At 46.9% G+C, this 19,803-nt stretch overlaps 2 protein-coding genes across 6 annotated transcripts in view; one reads left to right on the top strand and one right to left on the bottom strand.

The window, feature by feature from the left end:
• Positions 1-10,991, top strand: part of SLC31A2 (solute carrier family 31 (copper transporter), member 2) — a 13,371-nt gene extending 2,380 nt beyond the window's left edge. The window contains exons 2-5 of one of the 5 annotated variants that reach the window (XM_011950114.1): positions 4,622-4,688; positions 4,937-4,989; positions 8,400-8,589; positions 9,618-10,986. In XM_011950114.1, coding sequence (XP_011805504.1) covers positions 8,402-8,589; positions 9,618-9,786 — 357 coding nt within the window. In that variant the 5' untranslated portion in view covers positions 4,622-4,688; positions 4,937-4,989; positions 8,400-8,401 and the 3' untranslated portion in view covers positions 9,787-10,986. Of the gene's footprint in view, positions 1-4,621; positions 4,689-4,936; positions 4,990-5,998; positions 6,206-6,796; positions 8,590-9,617 lie in introns of those variants that run through there. The other 4 variants (XM_011950112.1, XM_011950111.1, XM_011950113.1 and 1 more) reach the window with 4 other exon arrangements.
• A 2,074-nt stretch (positions 10,992-13,065) lies between these two features.
• Positions 13,066-19,803, bottom strand: part of FKBP15 (FK506 binding protein 15, 133kDa) — a 106,760-nt gene continuing 100,022 nt past the window's right edge. The window contains exons 28-32 of the mRNA XM_011950116.1: positions 19,171-19,296; positions 18,113-18,220; positions 16,818-17,539; positions 16,024-16,120; positions 13,066-13,709 (exon numbers count right to left, since the gene is read on the bottom strand). Of these exons, the coding sequence (XP_011805506.1) occupies positions 13,632-13,709; positions 16,024-16,120; positions 16,818-17,539; positions 18,113-18,220; positions 19,171-19,296 (1,131 nt within the window). The 3' untranslated portion in view covers positions 13,066-13,631. The remainder of the gene's footprint in view (positions 13,710-16,023; positions 16,121-16,817; positions 17,540-18,112; positions 18,221-19,170; positions 19,297-19,803) is intronic.

Here is a 19,803-nt window from a genome sequence, read left to right as displayed (position 1 = left end):
CTGTTGGTTGACAGGAGACCATCATGGTTCCTATGATTTCTCAAAGTGTGACCCCCACAAACACGTGTCCCAGAAACACCCACAGTACTTGTTGTACACTAAGGTTTGAGAACCAGTACAGGCTTTCCAGAAAGATCTCTGGCTCTGGGCACCTGATTGCTGAGTGACCGTGGCGAGATAAGTGGGCCTTTCTGTGCCTTCCTTGTTAATTTAAAGAGGTTGATAATAGTAGGCACCTGCAGAGATGTCACAGGGAGTGAGGCATTAAAAAATGGAAGGTGAACACGGTGCAGGCACATGCAGGCCCTCAGGAGACACGGAGCTGTGTGGCTGTTCTCTTCAATCAGATGCTTTCACATTTCTTTCTCTGTCCTGCAGCTCCACCATCTCCAGTGAGCCCAGTCCCTGGGTAGGCGCAGGCAGGGGTTGGTGACACAAGTCAGACCCCTTTTGGCACTGAAAGGCATGTTAGCTGTGTGTAGGGAGTAGAACAGCCAGGTTAGTCCCAGGTCTCTACCAAACCCAAAGCTGCAGTGTCCAAATCTGAGAGGAGATGCATAGATGTGGTGCCCTGTCCAACCTGGAAACAGAGGCACACTCACTGTTTTTTTTGTTTTGTTTTGTTTTTTTGTTTTTTGTTTTTTTGAGACACAGTCTTGTTCTATTACCCAGGCTGCAGTGCAGTGGCATGATCTTGGCTCACTGCAGCCTCCACCTCCTGGGCTCAAGTGATCCTCCCACCTCAGCACCTCCCAAGTAGCTGGGACTACAGGCACATGCCACCACGCCCAACTAATTTTTGTATTTTTTGTAGAGACCGGGTTTTGCCATGTTGCCCAGGCTAGCACATTTTTCTTTTACAAGGTTTCAGGAAAAGAGTAGATAGAGCTCAAGATGGGAGCCTGTGAAAGTGAGGCCAAACCAAAGGAAAGGGTTCCTAGAGTCCTATCCTCATCTTACAGACGAGGAGACTGGGGTCCACAGGGGGCTTTCTGTGTGTCTGCAGCTCAAGGCCACGCAACTGGTTCCTGGCAGAGCTGGGAGGCAGATCCAGGCAGTGCAGCTTTAGAAACCGTGTCCCTAACCACTAGCCTTGCTGCCTCTGTTCAAACTGCAACCAAGTGAACTGAGCCTCAGAATCTCCTCAAGAGGGCTGGTTAATATCTATGTCTTCCCTGCCTCCTGTGGCTGTGCCCCTGGACTCTGATTAGGGGCCTGAGAAGGCCCAGGAATCTGCACTTTTAATAAGGCCCTGGAGTCTAAGCAGCTGCTGCTATCCCTCTACACTAAGCCACTTGCCAGTGTGTGTGGAGCTCATGACTGGCCTGTGGTTTCCCAGTGATTCACCCGGGACTGACTCTGCCTCTGCGGATATGGCTATAACAGCATCGTCATCCACACCTGTGATCCACTCCAGTGTCCTCCCTCCCACCCTATCCTCTTTGCCTTTTCATCCTGTTTTACCACTGTTATCCCTGGGCTCTGGTCTTACTCTCCCATCCCCAGACTGGTCCTTGTTTGTTTCCTTTATTTAAGGTGTACTCTTCACCTTTCTCAGGAAATACGGGCCAGCTACTGGCTGAAGATCCTTGGGGGGCTAAGCATGATTATCCTAATTGCACAGAGGCTTTTTCTCATACATTCCTTCCCCTCCCCAATTTCTTCCCACATTTTGTTCCAAAGTGGCCATATCAGCTTCTTCTGCTGTTTGCATATCTTCCTGAAATGTTAAAACAACCAAAAGACAGCACAGCCCTCATCTCTGTCTAGTATTGCACAAGAAAGTGGGCTCTTCTCTGCGTTGTAGCATCTGTTTTCCTCTTGCCAAATGAGGGCCTGGTAAGAAGACCCAGGATCCAGTCCTGATGCTACCACCAACTCACAGTGTGACCCTGGGCATGTCACAACTGCCCCTTGGACTTCTGGTGCTGCCCTGAGAAGCTGCATTGAGAGCAGTTAGGAGCACAGAATCTGAAGCCAGCCCACCCAGGCAAAATTCTAGCTAGCAACTTGGCAAGCTACCTAACTTCTCTCTGCCTTAGTATTCTCATCTATGAAATGGAGCTAAGAATAATCATCCCCCGCCTTGAAATTAAGTGAGTTAAGACATATAACTTTTTTTATTATACTTTAAGTTCTAGGGTACATGTGCACAACGTGCAGGTTTGTTACATATGTATACATGTGCCATGTTGGTGTGCTGCACCCATTAACTCGTCATTTACATTAGGTATATCTCCTAATGCTATCTCTCCCCCCTCTCTCCTCCCCACAATAGGCCCCGGTGTGTGATGTTCCTCTTCCTGTGTCCAAGTGATCTCATTGTTCAATTCCCACCTATGAAGACATATAACATTTTAAGAAGAGTGCCTGGCACAGAATAATTAGTGTCATTTCCTTCCCAAGTATGAAAAAAGACGGTTGCTCTAGATTAGTACTTCCTAGAGGATAGTCTATGAGATTCTCTCCCAGGGGACTCTCAGCAAGAAAAAAGGGAGGAGAGAGTTACAGGCTTTCAGAAGTACAGGCTTCTGGCAGTGCAGAAAGCTGTTAAACCTTTTGTCCAATTCCAGTCTCTCCCAAACTCCCTTGACCATAGAATGCATTTTCCCCAGTATCCTGTGCTTCTCCCATGGAACACTTCTGAGAAACACCCCTCCAGCTTTGACATGTATGGGGAAAAAAAGGCACTGGGGTTATTGAGCCCTTACTGTGTCACTTTGTGTGGATGGCTTTGCAGAGTTTTCCCCCAGCTCCCCTCAGAGGGAACTGAGACCAGAGAGAGGCTCTGGCTAACAAATCTGTTTTGTTCCAAATCCTAGACTCAGTCTACTATTATTTACTATCTCCTTTGGTCCTAAATATTGAGAGGGGGAGGATTGGAGACGACTAGAACATGCAAGGCCTGTGGTTTAGGGCTGTCATCTGCAAGCAGAATGGTTTCCAGGAGGCTACGGGACACCCACATGGCACAGCTTCCTGACAAAATGGCAGCTAATCAAATCTGCCTATCCTTCCACCCCCCACCGACGTTTGCCTCTACCGGAACTCCTTTTCTGTAAGAACTGGTGGCCTCCACAGCCTTCACAAGAACCCAGTCTCAGTGGGTTCATATCTTCCTCCCTTGAACACAAACTGAGAGTAATCATGCTTCTAAGGAAGTCAGGCAAATCCCTTTCTCTCTCTGTATTCATTTCCCTCATCTGGAAATGAGAGGCGATGGAGAGGGACTGAAGTTGGGCCAAATCAGCATTTTTCAAACTGAGTTTCAGCAGAGCTTAGATTTCTCTCCCCTCTTCATCCTGAGCCCCATGTTTTATATCACAGAATTACAAGAAAGATTTAAATTGGCTAGTGTTCCCTGGCAAAAAAAGTTGAAAGCTATGGGACTAAAAACTCTGAGGATACTTCTATCTAGTGCTGACATTCAAGGATTCTAATATTTGGCCATTGTCTCAGAAGGCAAAGGCTTCCACGAGCTGATTACAACTCAGCCAGGATCTCCTTAACTGGGTAACGCTGACAGTGTTTGCTGAACTGCTTGTGCTGGCTGAGAAGGGCTTACCTGGGGACCAGAGGCGGCCTTCCCTTCCCTGAGAGGGTGAACTAACTGATAGATCTGTTGGGTCCTCATCTTTCCAAACAGTCATTAGGCCTGGTGTGAGCGTCTAAATTCACCATCCAGCTCCCACCGTACCCTCCTCTCTTGGAGACTGGGAGGAAGCACCGTGTCCTGGAATGCCCAGGGCTCTGGAATCCAGCTAGACTCAGGTTTGAATCCCAGCTCTGCCAACTTACTAGCTTTGGGACCACCAGCAAATTACTTCTCTAAGGCTAGTTTCCCTAGCTTTCCTTCCTGTAAAATGGGCCTAACTGTCCCTGTCACACAGAGGACCGTTGTGACAATGAAATGAGATGATGTAGAAAAAGCCCTTGATGCCACCCTGAACACAGCGTGGATCAAGCACCCTTTGAAAAGGCATCTGACAGGCACTGCATGGTCACTGCTTTTACCTGCAGTCTTTCCTGTAAGGCTGTGAACTCACCAGGGTCAGATACATTAATCTGCCTCCAAAATGCCGGGCACACGAACTGGGCTCAGCAAATGTATAGTGAATGAGTGGACAGATGTGGAGTACAGTGAAGACAGCTGCCTCTGGGCCCCTTGACGATAAACACTGTGGGATCTGTCTAGACTCCGCAGGACAAAGAGAACTCTAGGTTCCCATCACACGGGAGCCTGTCCCAGAGCTGCAGCAGAATGGCTAGGGCCCCAGGGGGGTAAGAAGAGGCAGTTGCACTTGGAAGGCATGGAGGGGACATCCCCACATAGTCTGAGGACACTGTCACATCCCGAGCCAGTTGGCCCAGTGAGGATGGGCACTCCCATACCTCTATTCTCATATGGAGCAGAGCCAGCTCAATTATAGCTCTGCTGCTGACCCTCCTGGGCAAGTCTCAGCTCTTTATGGCCTCAGTTGGCCCTGATGACTTCTGCTGGCCCTTTTGGCACTTCCAGAGACTCCATTTTTCTGGACTCCCAGAGGAGGCGCTGGAGAGCATTAAGGACCATGACTTCCACTGCCCTGCGCCCCATGATGCCGATTCCCTTCTCTTTCAGATGCATTTCATCTTCTCAGATACGGTGGTGCTTCTGTTTGATTTCTGGAGTGTCCACAGTCCTGCTGGTAAGAATTGGGGAGCTCAAACTTGTAGCTTGGAAAGCCTTGTAGCACTAGGCAAGGGAAAATCCGGGTTCTCTTGATTCTTGGTGGGCATTTAAGTGAGGCTGATTCCTCTGGCATAAACACTGAGCAGGAACTTCACATTTATAATTCCATTTGCAACCACTCCCTTTCAGATCGCAAAGGGCTCCATTATCTTACTGATCCTCACAAAGGCCGAGAGAGGCAGGGAGGCAGCTTTTCTGTTACAGGGGAAGAAACTAAAGCCCAGAGACAGGAAGAAAGACTCATGCAGGGTCACACAGTAAGTATGCATCAGAGCCACAACTAGATCAAGGCTTCCGGGTGCCACTTGGCACCTTCCTTATCCAGCGTTCATTGTTCTGCACCAGTTCAGAAGTCCACAGCAGCTGCTGGAGATGAGACACCAATTTGAAAGAGAAGAATATTCCTTTGATTTGAAAAGGCAGAGTTTGTCACTAATTCATGAAGAAGTTCTTTTTCAAGTTAAATAACTGCATCTTAAAAATAGACTGGAAACAGCCCAAATGCCCGTTATTGCAGGTGCAGATTAAATAAAGTATGGTCATCCCTACAATGGGCTACCATTTCTTGTTATCTATTGCTAAATAAACAGTGGCTTAAAACAAGTCATTTTATCATTCTCTCTCAAGGTGCTAGGAGTTGACTGGACCCAGCTGAGTGGTCCTCACTGAAGGTCTCATGCAGTATAGTCAGACAGTGGCTGGAAGTAGGGTCATTTGGAAGAGTTCCTCACTCTCATGCCAAGTGACTGATACTGGTTGTTAGCTAGGACCTCAGCTGGAGTTGTTGGCTGAACACCTATGTGTGGCATCTCCTATGGCTTGGGCTTCCTCGTGGCAGAGTGGCTAGATTTCAAGATCGAGTGTTGCAAGAGAACAAGGTAGAAGTTATGTGGCATTTTCAAGACCTAGCCTTGGAAATCAGATAGCATTACTTCTGCCTTCTTTGGCTGAAGCAGTCACGAAGGTCTTCCTAGGCTAAAGGAGAGGGAACAAACATGGACCCCACCGCTTGATGGCAGGAATGTTGACATCGTAAGAAGGGGATGTGGGATTGGATATATTGGAGTGGCTGTCTTTGGAAAATATGATCTATCACAGATACGATGAAGCCACTGGGGAAAAGGTAAATCTGTGTGAACTGAGGTAAAACTGGATGATAAAGTCAAATGCAAAGGAGTATGTGTAGATGGGATGCTGTCATTTGGACAAACAGAGGCTGATATATACATTGAGTAACAGAGGTTGCTCTGAGGAAGAGAATTGGGGTGAAGGGAGATTGGGGTGGGAAAAAAACTGATTTTTCTTTTTTTTTTAAATGGAGTCTCTGTTGCCAGGGCTGGCATGCAGTGGCGCGATCTTGGCTCACTGCAACCTCTACCTCCCAGGTTCAAGCAATTCTCTTGCCTCAGCCTCCCGAGTAGCTAGGACTACAGGCATGCACCACAATGCCCAGCTAATATTTTTGTATTTTCAGTAGGGACGGGGTTTCACCATGTTGGCCAGGCTGGTCTCAAACTCCTGACCTCAAGTGATCTACCCGCTTTGACCTCCCAAAGTGCTGGGATTACAGATATGAGCTACCACACCTGGCCTGAATTTTCACTGTATTCTTTTTTGCACTGTTTGAAGTTTCACCATGTACATGAAATTACCTATAATTTTATATTTTAAAATCCTGCATCTATCAGATGATTTCCTCCTGGGGGCCTTTGGGAAAAAAACCCCGACTGTTTTTCCTTTTCTTACACTCAACACACTTCTGTGACCAGATGTGTAGGCTTTCCCTCAGTGACCAATTTTCTGATACCAGCTGAGTGTCCTACAACTCAGTTCAAATCTGACACTAACCAGAGTTAGTGCGGATCCCACAGGTTAAGGGCACAGTCCCACAAGGCTGCCCCCTGCTTCAGGCACCAATCGCAAGTCCCAGCTTGTCTCCCGTACTTCTGGCCAACTGACTATACATCGATCGGGGTTCCCATAATGCCTTCATTGGGGTCAATTATTTGCTAGAATGGTTCACAACACTCAAGGGAACACTTAAAAAGAGTACAAATGGGCCAGGTACGGTGGCTCATGCCTGTAATCCCAGCACTTTGGGAGACCAAGGCGAGTGGATCACCTGAGGTTAGGAGTTCAAGACCAGCCTGACCAACATGGTGAAACCCCGTCTCTACTAAAAATACAAAAAAATTAGCCAGGCGTGGTGGGGGGTGCCTGTAATCCCAGCTACTTGGGAGGCTGAGGCAAGAGAATTGTTTGAACCCAGGAGGCAGAGGTTGCAGTGAGCCAAGATTGCACCACTGCACTCCAGCCTGGGCAACAGAGCAAGACTCCATCTCGAAAAAAATAAAAAGTACAATGAATAGCTGGGAGGAAAAGATGCATGGAACAAGGCACGTAGGAAGGGGTTCAGAGCCTCCAGGCCCTCCCTGGGCTTGCCACCTTCCAGCTACCCCCATGTGTTCAGCAGCTGGAAGCTTTTCAAATCCTGTCCTTTTAAAGAAATTATTCATATATAATAGTTGTACATGTTTTGGGGTACATGGGATATTTTGATACCTATATACAGTATGCAATGATCAAATCAGGGTAACTGGGGTGTTTATCACCTCAAACATTTATCTTTGTGTTGGAAACATTACAATTCTATTTTGAAATATACAATAAATTATGGTTAAGTATAATTTCCCTACTGTACTGTTGAATACAACAACTTATTCCTTCTAACTGCATTCTTTTGGGTTTCTGTGGAGTCTTCATATAGAGGCATGATTGATGACCTCATTGGCCACTGGTGATCAATTCAACCTTCAGTCCCTCTCTCCTTCCAGAGGTAGGAAGTGGGCTGAAAGTGCCAACCTCCAAGCACAAGGTTGGCTCCCCTGGCAACCAGCCCCCATCCAGAGCCCATCCAGGAGCCTCAGCCATCAGTCATCTCATTAGCATATAAAAAGACACCACTTCAGAGTTTCCAAGGGCTCTAGAAGTCGTGTGCCAGGAAACCAGGGCAGAAACAGGATATATATCTCTCATTATGTTGCAGAGTCCAGTAAAATACTTTAGCTGGACCGCTTATTATCCCTCTTAGTGAAACAAAAGTAGTAATTAACAGTTATATTTTACACAGCAGCTCTAATAAGCACTTGATATTTTCTGTAAAATAATTTATTGGGTTTTTCCCCTATTATAAAAGTAATATATATAAAAGAAACCTTAGAAAGTTAGGCAAGAATATAAAAACCATCCGTATCCTACTTTGCTGAGATAACTATTACTCTTGTGCTGTTTATCTTTCCTTCCAGACGTTTTTTGCCTACTTACATATAAACAGGACCTTGCAGTACTCATCCCTTAACAAGAAGTCACAACAGATTTGTGCAGCCTGCCAGGGGAGTGGCTGAGGTGATGGTACATGGCTTCTTCAGTCTCAGCCCCTGGCTTTTTCAGGCGGCTTCTCTTCCTTATCTCAAAGCCACACTCCAGTAGGCCAATCCTGCTAAGAAAGGTCTGGTGAAGACAGTGAAGAAGTTCAGAGCTCAGCAAGGGTGGGGAAGAAGATGCAAGAGAGAGGTGGATGGAGTGGATTCCATGAACGGGTGGAGGTGCTGGAAGGGAAACAGTGCTGGCCTGGCCAGGTCTCCACAACTCTGCCCTCCTTTGACAGGCATGGCCCTTTCGGTGTTGGTGCTCCTGTTCCTGGCTGTACTGTATGAAGGCATCAAGGTTGGCAAAGCCAAGCTGCTCCACCAGGTGCTGGTGAACCTGCCCACCTCCATCAGCCAGCAGACCATCGCAGAGACAGACGGAGACTCTGCAGGCTCAGATTCATCCCCTGTTGGCAGAACCCACTACAGGTACAGGCAGAGGCCTCACCTTCACCCTGAGAGACAGGCTGGCCTGGACAGCATTAGCCCCACTTCACAGAGGGGACAGCGAGGCCCAGGGAAGGACCAGGACTCGCCAACAAGTGGTTATAAATAGCCAAGTCAACTAGAGCTTATGTCTCCTGATGCCCAGGCCAAAGCACTCTCTGTGAACAGCCACTTGAAAGGCTCAGAAGGCTTTCTTTAGGGAACTGTGATCTTCAGATGCAGGCCCCTATCTAGCAACTGGGGTGGCCACCCACCCTCCCCCAAATCTCACCAGTTCCATGGGTCAGTAGGCTCCCATATCCAGGAGGGGATCTGCAACTGTCCTGAAGCAATGTATCCCACTTGGTGGGAGGAGAAGACAAGTTCTCCTCTCCTCCCTTCCCACTCAAATCAGGCAACCATTTAGGGTCCCTGTTCTGCCCTCTGTCCAGCCCCAGCCTCACCTGTGCTTAATAAGCCTGCCCACTGCATCACTAGCCACCTACATGGGTGTCTCAGATCTTCACAACTGTACTGCAAGGGAGGTATTCTCATTCCTGTTTTACTGATAAGGAATCTTGAGTTCAGAGAGGTTAAGACATCTGTCTAGGCCACTTTTAGTAAGTGGCAGGACTAGGAACTGATATGTCACCTAAGTCCATGCTTTTTCTTTCCATTGTCATACTGCCTCCCAAAGTAGATTCAGGGGGAAAATATGCCTTACTGATGATTTTCTCTTATTCCTTATCAGAAAGACAGATTATAGATACTTTCATTTTCCCCTTTGTCTAGGATGCCAGGAAGCTCGGCACCAAATGTAGTGAAGATATGTCTCTTTAAAAAGAAATCTCTTGAGTTTTTTCTGGGGGTGGGGGTGGGGGGGGCAGAAAGAAATCTCTCCTGGGTTAAGCATACAAGTTATAAATAATCAGGTCACATAACTCAACAGCTTTCTACTCCCTGATATCAACTCCCAGCTTCCTCATTACCAGCTCATTACCAGGATTAACTTGCTTCTCCTTTTTATCTAGGTGGTATTTGTGTCACTTTGGCCAGTCTCTAATCCATGTTATCCAGGTGGTCATCGGCTACTTCATCATGCTGGCCGTAATGTCCTACAACACCTGGATTTTCCTTGGTGTGGTCCTGGGCTCTGCTGTGGGCTACTACCTAGCTTACCCACTTCTCAGCACAGCTTAGCTGGTGAGGAATGTGCAGGCACTGAGGCTGGAGGGACACGGAGACCCCTCTTCCAGACACTATACTTCCAACTGCCCTTTCTTCTGATGGCTATTCCTCCACCTTATTCCCAGCCCCTGGAAACTTTGAGCTAAAGCCAGCACTTGCTCCCTGGAGTTTGGAGGCCATTGTATCAACCTTCCTTCTCAGCTAGCCTGCATAGGGCCCAGGCCTGGTCTTATGTCTTAAGATGGCTGCTGTGACCAAAGGGAGAATGGAGAGAACAGGGGTGGCAGGGTTATTGAGCCCATGACAATGCATTTCTGCAAACCAGGAATTTCCAAAGATTTCAAGCCAGGGAGAAGGGTTCTTGGTGATGCAGGGCATGGAACCTGGACACCCTCAGCTCTCCTGCTTTGTGCCTTATCTACAGGAGCATCGCCCATTGGACTTCCTGACCTCTTCTGTCTTTGAGGGACAGAGACCAAGCTAGGTCTTTTTTCTCACCTTTCTGCCTTTGGAACACATGAAGATCATCTCTTCTATGGATCATGTTGACAAACTTTTTTTATTTTTCCCATTGAACTCCTAGTTGGCAATTTTGCACATTCATACAAAAAAAATTTTAATGAAATGATTTCATTTTATTCATGATGGATGGCAGCAACTGCTGAGACCTACTTCCCTTTCTTGGGGGGAGAATAAGTGACAGCTGATTAAAGACAGAGACACAGGACTGCTCTCAGGCTCCTGGTTTATTCTCTGATAGACTGAGCTCCTTCCACCAGAAGGCACTGCCTGCAGGAAGAAGATCATCTGATGGCCGTGCGTGTCTGGGAAGCTCTTCATGGCCTTAATGCCCTTCTTTATCCTCATCTTTCCTCTATGCAAAACAAAAAACTGTATCTAATAATGTTCAGTACTTAATGTTCTCTATTTATTACTTACTGCTTACTCGTAATGATCTGGTGGGGAAACATGATTCATTCACTTAAAATATTGATTAAGCCATGGCAGGTACTGACTGAAGATGCAATCCAACCAAAGCCATTACATTTTTTAAGTTAGATGGGACTCTCTGGATAGTTGAACCTCTTCGCTTTATAAAAAAGGAAAGAGAAAAATCACTGCTGTATACTAAATACCTCACAGATGAAAAGATGGTTGTAAGCTTTGGGAATTAAAAACAAATACATTTTAGTAAATATATATTTTTAAATAGTCTATGACTGTTCTGTTCTCCTCATTCCAACAGAAAGCACCTGAACCCTTATAACAGAGGGTGAGTGGGGCTAATAGAGCTGGTAGTGCTCTTTATAAGCCTGTCTGAGAACAGAGTCCATCCACCTGCTACAAAGACAACTCTGCTCAGGGAAACCCAGCCCTGAAATGCTGCACCCAGGTAGACACCCCAGAATGCCAACTGAGGCAAGTCATTCTTCATTCATATAACAAGTATTAATTGAGTACATGCTATAAGAAAAGTAACTGTCACACGGACTATAAACACCTGTGTTGGCACAATTATTTAGCATCTTCTCTACCTGTGGGCAGAAGCAAATATAATAGCCACTAGTTAATATACAATAAGAAAGCATATATATATATATATATATATATATATATATGCTTTAGAAACAGTGATTATATGGGTAGACCTAGTAGGCAGTCCATTGCTTCACTCTTCAGAGCCCAGTCACAAAAGGTGATGTTTTTCCTAAATTCCTAATTAAAAATTTTTTTTAATTTAACAAATATCTGGCCGGGTGTGGTGGCTCATGCCTGTAATCCCAGCACTTTGGGAGGCAGAGGTGGGCGGATCACAAGGTCAGGAGATTGAGACCAACCTGGCTAACACGGTGAAACCCTGTCTCTACTAAAAATACAAAAAATTAGCCGGGCATGGTGGTGGGCGCCTGTAATCCCAGCTACTCGGGAGGCTGAGGCAGGAGAATGGCGTAAACCCGGGAGGCGGAGCTTGCAGTGAGCCGAGATGGCGCCACTGCACTCCAGTCTGGGTGACAGAGTAAGACTGACTCAAAAACAAACAAATATCTATATAGTGCTTATTCTTTGTTAGGCAGTCTTCTAAGCACTTTGTAAAAATTAACTCATTTAATCTTCATGACAAGGCAGAAACTATTTCTGTCCTCATCTTAGAAATGAGAAGCTCAGGCACAGAGAAGTTAAGTAAAGTCACTAGTTAATAAGTGGCAGAGCTGGGATTCAGAGCCAGGCAGCCTGACCCCAAGTCCATTTCTTCATTAAGTCAGATGAGGGGGCCAAGGCTGAAAGGGTAAGTAACTTGGCTAACACCACACAGCACCCAGTGGAACAGGGATGTGAACGCAGATCATGCTCTTTCTATTTTACCATTAATGGTGGAAATTCTGTTTCAGAAGATCTGAGGTGGAGCCCAGAAGCCTGTGTTACTAAAAGCATCACTGCCCCTTCCCCCAACCAGTGACAGTCAGGCAGGGAATGCTGCTGTGCTGGCCAACAGCCCAGGCTCTGGAATCAGATGGCCAGGATTTGAATTCTTGTGCTGAGGCTTCCTAGCTATGTAACTTTGGGCAAATTACTTTACCTCCCTAAGTCTCAGTTTTCTCTCTAAAATGGTGATAACACTGTCTTCTGCAGTGGTTGCTGGAGATAAGCCAGTCTGTATAAAGTGCCAAACAGCACTACCTTTTGTTAAGCAACAAAGAAATAATTAGTTCTCACTGCCCCCTAGACCCGTACCTGAGAGACATCCAAAGCCTGCAAGGATGATGCCAGGCCAGATGAAGTGGAATTTTGAGTCTTATCTTGTAAACATTTAAAATCAAGGAACATTTTTATTAAAATTATTCTATTTTTTAAAAGACTGCATGATCTTTGGAAGATCCTGGAATCAAGAAAATGACCACAAATATTTTCTCACTACTCTTCTCTGCATTAGTCCTGGTCCCATGAGTTCTAAGGGAATGGAAGCTGCCCTCAAAGTGAAGAATCCCTCAGGTGCCATGAACAATGGAAAGAAGGGACCCTCCCACCTTCTCTGCATGGCTTCCTAGACTGCAGGACTAAGCCTGCAGGAGCCAAGAGAACCATCATGCCCCAGGGATGGGCTAGGACTACAGTGGTGACTTTCTTTGAAAGCCTAAAAGTTCCAGGGTTAGGTAACAAAGGGAGTAAATATGCCACAACGTTCTGTGCACGTTAACTGACCCAGATCTGTAAGATTCCTACCCTTAGATTCCCATAAAGGAGCACAGACAGCCCTTGGAACCAAACTCAATTTCTCTCCAAGGGCTTGAGTCAAGTTTCATTATAGACATTTATTTTAGCTTTATTTTCAAATAGTCATTGACCTCTTGTATCAGATTTAAGGCAGAGAAGAAGATACATGTCCCAGGACTATAGGCCAGGCTGTTAACTGCACCGGGATTTAGATGGTGTAATCTCCCTTGGTTCTACCAGGAAGACCTCAACCCACGTGACTTGACTTGTTGCCGGGGCACAGTTGAGCACTGGATTCAGGTAAAGGAGGGCTCCCAGGTCAGTCTGAGAGTTAATGAAGAGATTTAAAAGTCTGGCAGAGGACAAGACTCTTACAGGTGACTGGCTGGAGGGGAACCTACCAGTCCTTCTTCCAACTTGCTGCTGAAAACCCAGTGTTTTTGAATATGGTTATGATCCTCTTCACCAGGTCTGGCGGGGGTGGGGCTCAGACGGTGGCCAAGCCACTGTCTGAGCCCAAACTATTGTTCCCAGAATGCTCACCTTGACCTCACCCTGTGGCTCACCTAGACCCAGGGCTGGCTGTGCAAAATCATGCTTAGGGAAGGGTTGCAGAGAAATCTTTGCACCAGTTTCCTGGGTCTTCATCCCAGCCAGTCAATGTCATCGTCATCATCATCATCTCCAAAAAGGGGTGTTGGGGGTGGGCGTCCCTTCATGCTCTGATAAAACAGGAAAGAGCAGTCAGTCCTCACTTGTCCGTGCACCACTCAACTTTCCACCTGTGAGTGGAAGCAATCCAACTTCTGTTCCCAGCTCTGGGTCAGAAAGGAGGTTGTACTGACAGGGCCAACTCTGAGGCCAGCAAACCTAGGCTTTCAGATAAAGCTGAGACAAGCAGGCAGAGAAGGGAGGCAATCTTTTCAACAGAGACAAAAGACGAACTTTGTTTGGCTGATCTCGTCATTTATTTGTGAAGCACATGTATTGATTTGACAGGTTTTCCTCTCATGCAGTAACTTACATATTTTGTGTGAAGAAAGAAGGGTCAAAGAGGAAACACTGGAACAGGAGAAAGAAACAGAAGCAAAGCAGCCCTGAGAGAGCAAAAGGAAGTGGGAAGTAGGGAGGTTGGGAAGAAGACAACCACATATGAAAACACACTGTTGTTGTGGCCTAAAGTGGCCTGACTGGCTCTGGGTGTGATCCCATCATTTGAAAAAGAGTTGAATGTGGAGGCTTGGCCAACTGGAGAATCCTAAGAGGTGAAGAACACGGAGCCACAGCCCCCCACACCTCTAGCCTGACTGGCACCACCCTCGCTCCTCCCAGCTAAGGTAGTGGGGGTGAAAGGGACTGATGGGCCATAAGAGACCCACTCTTTTCACAACTTGAGCTCCTGACCTTTCTCCTCTGGATTGGCAAGGGAACAGGACCTACCCGGCTAGAAGGGATTGACGCTAGAGACAGGCACGAACCGAATAGTCTCTACTAAGGCATTGTCTGCTCTGGTGAGCTACTGCCAACCAGGATCCATCTTCACAGGGCCAGGCAAAAGGGAAGGCAGTATGATGTGTACACAAGTCTCTGGGCAATTCCCATGTCACTACCAATTAACCAGACCTCGTACTTCTCTCCGGACATCAATGAAGTGATCTCTAACTCTGACAGTACAGGATTTTCAAGTGTGGCTCACAGCTTCTGTTTCATCCTGACTCAAGTTCTGGCTCCACATTTACTAGCTATATAAGCTTAGTTAAATTATTTAATCTTCCTGAGCCTCAGCCCTCTGATCTATAAAATGGGATAAAAGTACCTAACTCATTGGATTGGTAGAAGATTAAATGAGAACATTTGTGAAGTCGTTTTCAGAGTACCCAAGAAATACATGTTAACTTGACAGTATTGGTACTAATACCAATAATATACTTGCTAATCAAAAGCTTCCAACTATATTTAGGGTAGTCACTTAGAATATACTCAGTTGGGTTTTCCCCCCTTTTTTCCTTTTGTTTTAGGGCAGAATTGGTATTCTGGATTCTCAAATGAAAATTTAACTCTTGGGAAGAAAGGCTAATGGAAGGAACTGGTACATTCCCCAAAGGAACACAGGCAAGAGGGAAGGGCTCTGGTACACACAAGCTGGAGTCCAGATCTATCACTGCTCTCTGCTCAAGGTTTTGGCAAAAGGCAAAATCCACTCTGGCTGATACATGAGGGGACAAAATTTGCCCCATTCACTCTCATATTTCTGTCCTTTGGATGGACTGAGCCTGAAGCCCACCTGTGTTCTCTATATGCATTTCAGAGCCGTCAAAATGGCTTAGGGACAGCCAGAACGGTTGTAACCTAGCACAGTAGGGAACTGCAGATGCGAGAAGTGGGGTTCTAATTCAGTCCCTATCAGTGCCCTCCTCTCCTGGCCTTCACTCTTGTTCTCTGTTAAATGAAGCTACGCTATTAATACTGAACCCATTTTGTGCCCAGGGATATTGTGACAACAAAACAAGGCAAGAGGAAAGCAGGCTAAGTGGAAAATGCTCAGGAACAGGCGGTCTTTAAAGGAGCCTGGGGGTTAGTCCTAGCTTTGCCATTAACTCACTCTGTGGCTTTGGGTAAATCATCCTTTTGAGCCTCAGGTTCTTTATCTATGAAAAAGGATGCCAGGCAAGATGATCTTCAAAGTCCTTTCCAATTCTAAAATATAAATAATATCCCAGCAGATTTGGGGAAACCTAAGGCTTCAGCATTCCAATATGGGACTAAGCAGCTCAGCTTTCTTGCTCTCAGGGAACAAATTCCTGCATGGACAGAGACTATGATTCTTTCTCAAAAGTAAAGTGGTATGTGACTGTCCCCTAATCTGCTCACAGAGCTGCACCCTCCCAGCCCAGCCCCAAGCCTGCTCCCACAGGGCCCTGCACACAGAGCCCAGGGAGTGGGCCACCAACAGGCTCCATTTCTCTTCTCAGAGCCAGTGGGGAAGAGCCCCCAGGTGGCTGTGTGAGGACTTGACAGTGCCTGGAATTTCCTTACCACCTCGTCTTCATCCTCCTCCTCAGGCTGTGCTTTGGGCCTCAGAGCTTTCAGAGCTGCCCCTTTAGACAGTTCATCCTCTTCATCCCCAGAGAGACTGAAGGAGAATCAAGTCATAGAAAATGTTACTGTTCCTGCTCCAGGTCACAGTGCCCACCACCTACAAGGGTCACGGCCCTTGGGTAAGGATTCAACAGCATTGGTGACTGCCCAGGAATTCCTCCCACCTCTGCTGCCACCATCTCTTCCCACACCCTACAGTGGCCCCCTTCAGAACCTACAGCCAGAGTCATCTTTTCAATGTGACCTTCTCAGAATCCTTCCCTAACCACCCTATCAAAAGTGGAACAACTCCTTTAGAATAGTGCCCTATTTCTTTTTTAAAAGGACTTACCATACTTTTATAATATATAAGTATGTATTTGTTTGTTTTCTCCACTTGACTGTCACTCCTTAAACTCAAGAACCAAACCTGCCTTGCCTACCACACTACTGCAGCGCCCGCCGCACTACCACAGCACCTGCCACACTACCGCAGCGCCCGCCACACTACCGCAGCGCCCGCCACACTACCGCAGCGCCCGCCACACTATCGCAGTGCCCACCACATTATCATAGTGCCTACCACAGAGCCTTCTACGTGGTAGGTGTTGCTGAATTAATACATCAACTAATGAATGAAGATATCAGTAAGTTAGTCTCTGAGGGATGAGTTGCCAGCCCTGGAAAAAACAGAGACACTCCTCACCACAGACAGCCTCGCTGTCCCTGAAGCAGTGCTCAGAGGAACATACCTGGAATGCTGGGAATGATGGCTGGGTCTGAGGGCTGCTCCTGCAACTGTGGAACCTGCCTCTGTGCTCAACAGCTCCTCGTGGGGACCGGTGGAGCTAGTGACATCATCTTTCTTGAGCTGGGGAGGCTGAGGCTCTCCTGGGCTTTCAGGCCCTAAGGCCAGTGGGTCCCCCTTCTCGGGGTCTGAAGTCAGGGACAGTCTTGTGGAGCTTTCTTGTAGTGGGCCATCTGGTGCTACTTCCCTGACACAGACCTTTCCTGGTGGGTTGTTGGGCTTAGCTGCCATTGGGCTGGGAGCAAGTGACTCCTCACACTCAGAGTCCATGGTTCCAGGGCCTGGGGGCTCAGGTGGAATTGAAGTCGGGGGCCCCAGAACTCTGTGGGACGGGATGCAAGACAGTTCGGGTGGAAGGGAACCATCTTTTATTTCTGAGAGTGCCTCTGCTTCTGAGTCCCCTTTCCTTCTGTGTACATCATCCTCAGAAGTGGTGAGGGCCTGAGGAGGCAACGGGACAGCTTCCTTGACCACCTGCTCTGAAGGCACCACGGGGGATTCTGGCCTCTCCCTATTCAGGGGTGCTCGAGGCTGCCCAGAACTGGCTGAGGCTGACTGCTCCTGGGAAGGTCTCCGTGGCTGCTCTTCTGCTTTTTCTTCTTCTTCTTCACTGCTGCTCTCTTCCTTCTTTTGCTCCTGTTGGTTTAACAGCTGAAGAGTCACCATCTGTTCAAAAGCCAAGGAGGAGATGATCACTGAAAGGAACACAGTAGCCACTACTAATTCTTATTAACACTACTGGTCATCTAGTTTAAATGATTTCGCTTCTTTCCTGTTAAAAGAGGCTGACTGTATCTGTCAACTCACTCCAGGAATCCTAATTACTGAGGAACAGTCCTGAATAATTTTCTTTTTTTTTCCTTTGGAGACAGGGTCTTGCTCTGTTATCCAGGCTGAAGTGCAGTTGGGGGTAATCATGGCTCACTGTAGCCTTGAACTTCTGGGCTCAAGTGATCCTCCAGCCTCAGCCTCCCAAGTAGCTGGGACTACAGGCACATGCCACCATACCCAGCTAATTTTTTAATTTTAGTAGAGACAAAGTCTCATTATGTTGCCCAACCTGGTCTCGAGTTCCTGGCCTCAAGCAGTCCTCCCACCTTTGCCTCCCAAAGTGCTGGGATTGCAAGCATGAGCCACTGTGTCTGCCTTGAACAATTATTTTATTCATGATCCCTTAGCAAGTACTTAAGCAACAAAACGCCCATTCCGATGAAACAATCGACAGCTGGCTGGCTGCACCTTGATCGTATTCATGATGGTTCCCAGAATGGTCCTGCCATTGTAAGATTCCTCCAGCTCAAACTCTCTCCGTAAGGACTGGAACACCTGGTTCATGATCTTCTTGACCTGTGTGAACATCAAAACACATGCTGCCAAAATCAAGTCACTAAAGGATGCATTAAATCCCAGAGAGGTGTTTGGAAGGCCAAAATGAAGCCATCTTAGATCTCTACACTGGGATACCGCTGGTCATAAGCAGAGACACTAAAGGCTGTCACTGTGGAGAGGATGATATTAAATAATGAGCAGCATTTTGACAGAAGGGCTAGTCATGAGAGTTACCTATCAAGCGCAGGCAGGCTGTGGTCTGTGTGCCCAGGACTGCTTAAAGACCATTGCTTAATGTCCCCCTCCCACTGTGAGCACCACTAGGAGCTGCCATAGGCTCTAAGGGTCAGAGGCCAGTGGATGCTGGGCACACTCCCCAAGCCCCATTCTCTCCTGTGGTTAGAGGCCCTTCCTATACCTGTCAAAACCTCAGAAAAATAGGGTTCTTTTGGGTTTGCCACTTAATATATAAGTATGTATTTGTTTTCCCCACCAGACTGTAAGCTCCTTAAACTCAAGAAACCAAGTCTGGGCCGTACACGGTGGCTCACGCCTGTAATCCCAGCACTCTGGGAGGCTGAGGCAGGCAGATCACAAGGTCAAGAGATCGAGACCATCCTGGCCAACATGGTGAAACCCCATCTCTACTAAAAATACAAAAATTAGCTAGGTGTGGTGGCGCATGCCTGTAGTCCCAGCTACTCAGTAGGCTGCAGCAGGAGAATCGCTTGAACCTGGGAGGCGGAGGTTGCAGTGAGCCAAGATTGCACCACTGCACTTTAGCCTGGCGAAAAAGTGAGACTCCATCTCAAACACAAGCAAACACCAAATCTGGTTCATTTTAAAGTCATCAGACAAATAAAACATCACTAAAGTTAGAAAAAGAGCTACTAACACAACATACTGGCCATGTTCTTTCTGAATGCTTGATATAAATGGCTTGCTTCTCCTTTGAAATACCAGCTCACCTTCTCCGAGGGGTCAGATGCAGCAGCTTCAACCCCAGACATCTGGGACTTGTTCTTCTCTAGTTCCTTGACGTGCTGTTCATTTTGCTTGGTGAGAGCTGTGATTTGGGCCTGGAGGGCTAAACACTGCAAAACAAACAGACTGTGGCTGTGGCCTCAGGAACCTGGATCACCAGGTGAAGGTCAGAAAACCCAAGGGGAGGAGAACCACCCTAAACATCAAGTCTCTCTCTCTCTCTTTTTTTTTTTTTTGCATATAATAAAAAGACAATTTTATTTCAGATTCTTTTCTTCTTATTATTATACTTTAAGTTCTAGGGTACACGTGTACAACGTGCAGGTTTGATACATAGGTATACATGTGTCATGTTGGTTTGCTGCACCCATCAACTCATCATTTATATTAGGTCTATCTCCTAATGCTATCCCTCCCCCAGTCCCCCACCCTCCAACAGGCCCTGGTGTGTGATGTTCCCTGTCCTGTGTCCAAGTATTCTCATTGATCAATTCCCACCTATGAGTGAGAATATGCAGTGTTTGGTTTTCTGTCCTTTTGATAGTTTGCTGGGAATGATGGTTTCCAGCTTCATCCATGTCCCTGCAAAGGACATGAACTCATCCTTTTTTATGGCT

Source organism: Colobus angolensis, unplaced genomic scaffold (genome assembly GCF_000951035.1).
Source record: "Colobus angolensis palliatus isolate OR3802 unplaced genomic scaffold, Cang.pa_1.0 Scaffold301, whole genome shotgun sequence".
Classification (NCBI taxonomy): Eukaryota; Metazoa; Chordata; class Mammalia; order Primates; family Cercopithecidae; genus Colobus; species Colobus angolensis.
Note: the sequence above shows the minus strand (reverse complement) of the source record. Positions and strands in the feature narration are given on the sequence as shown.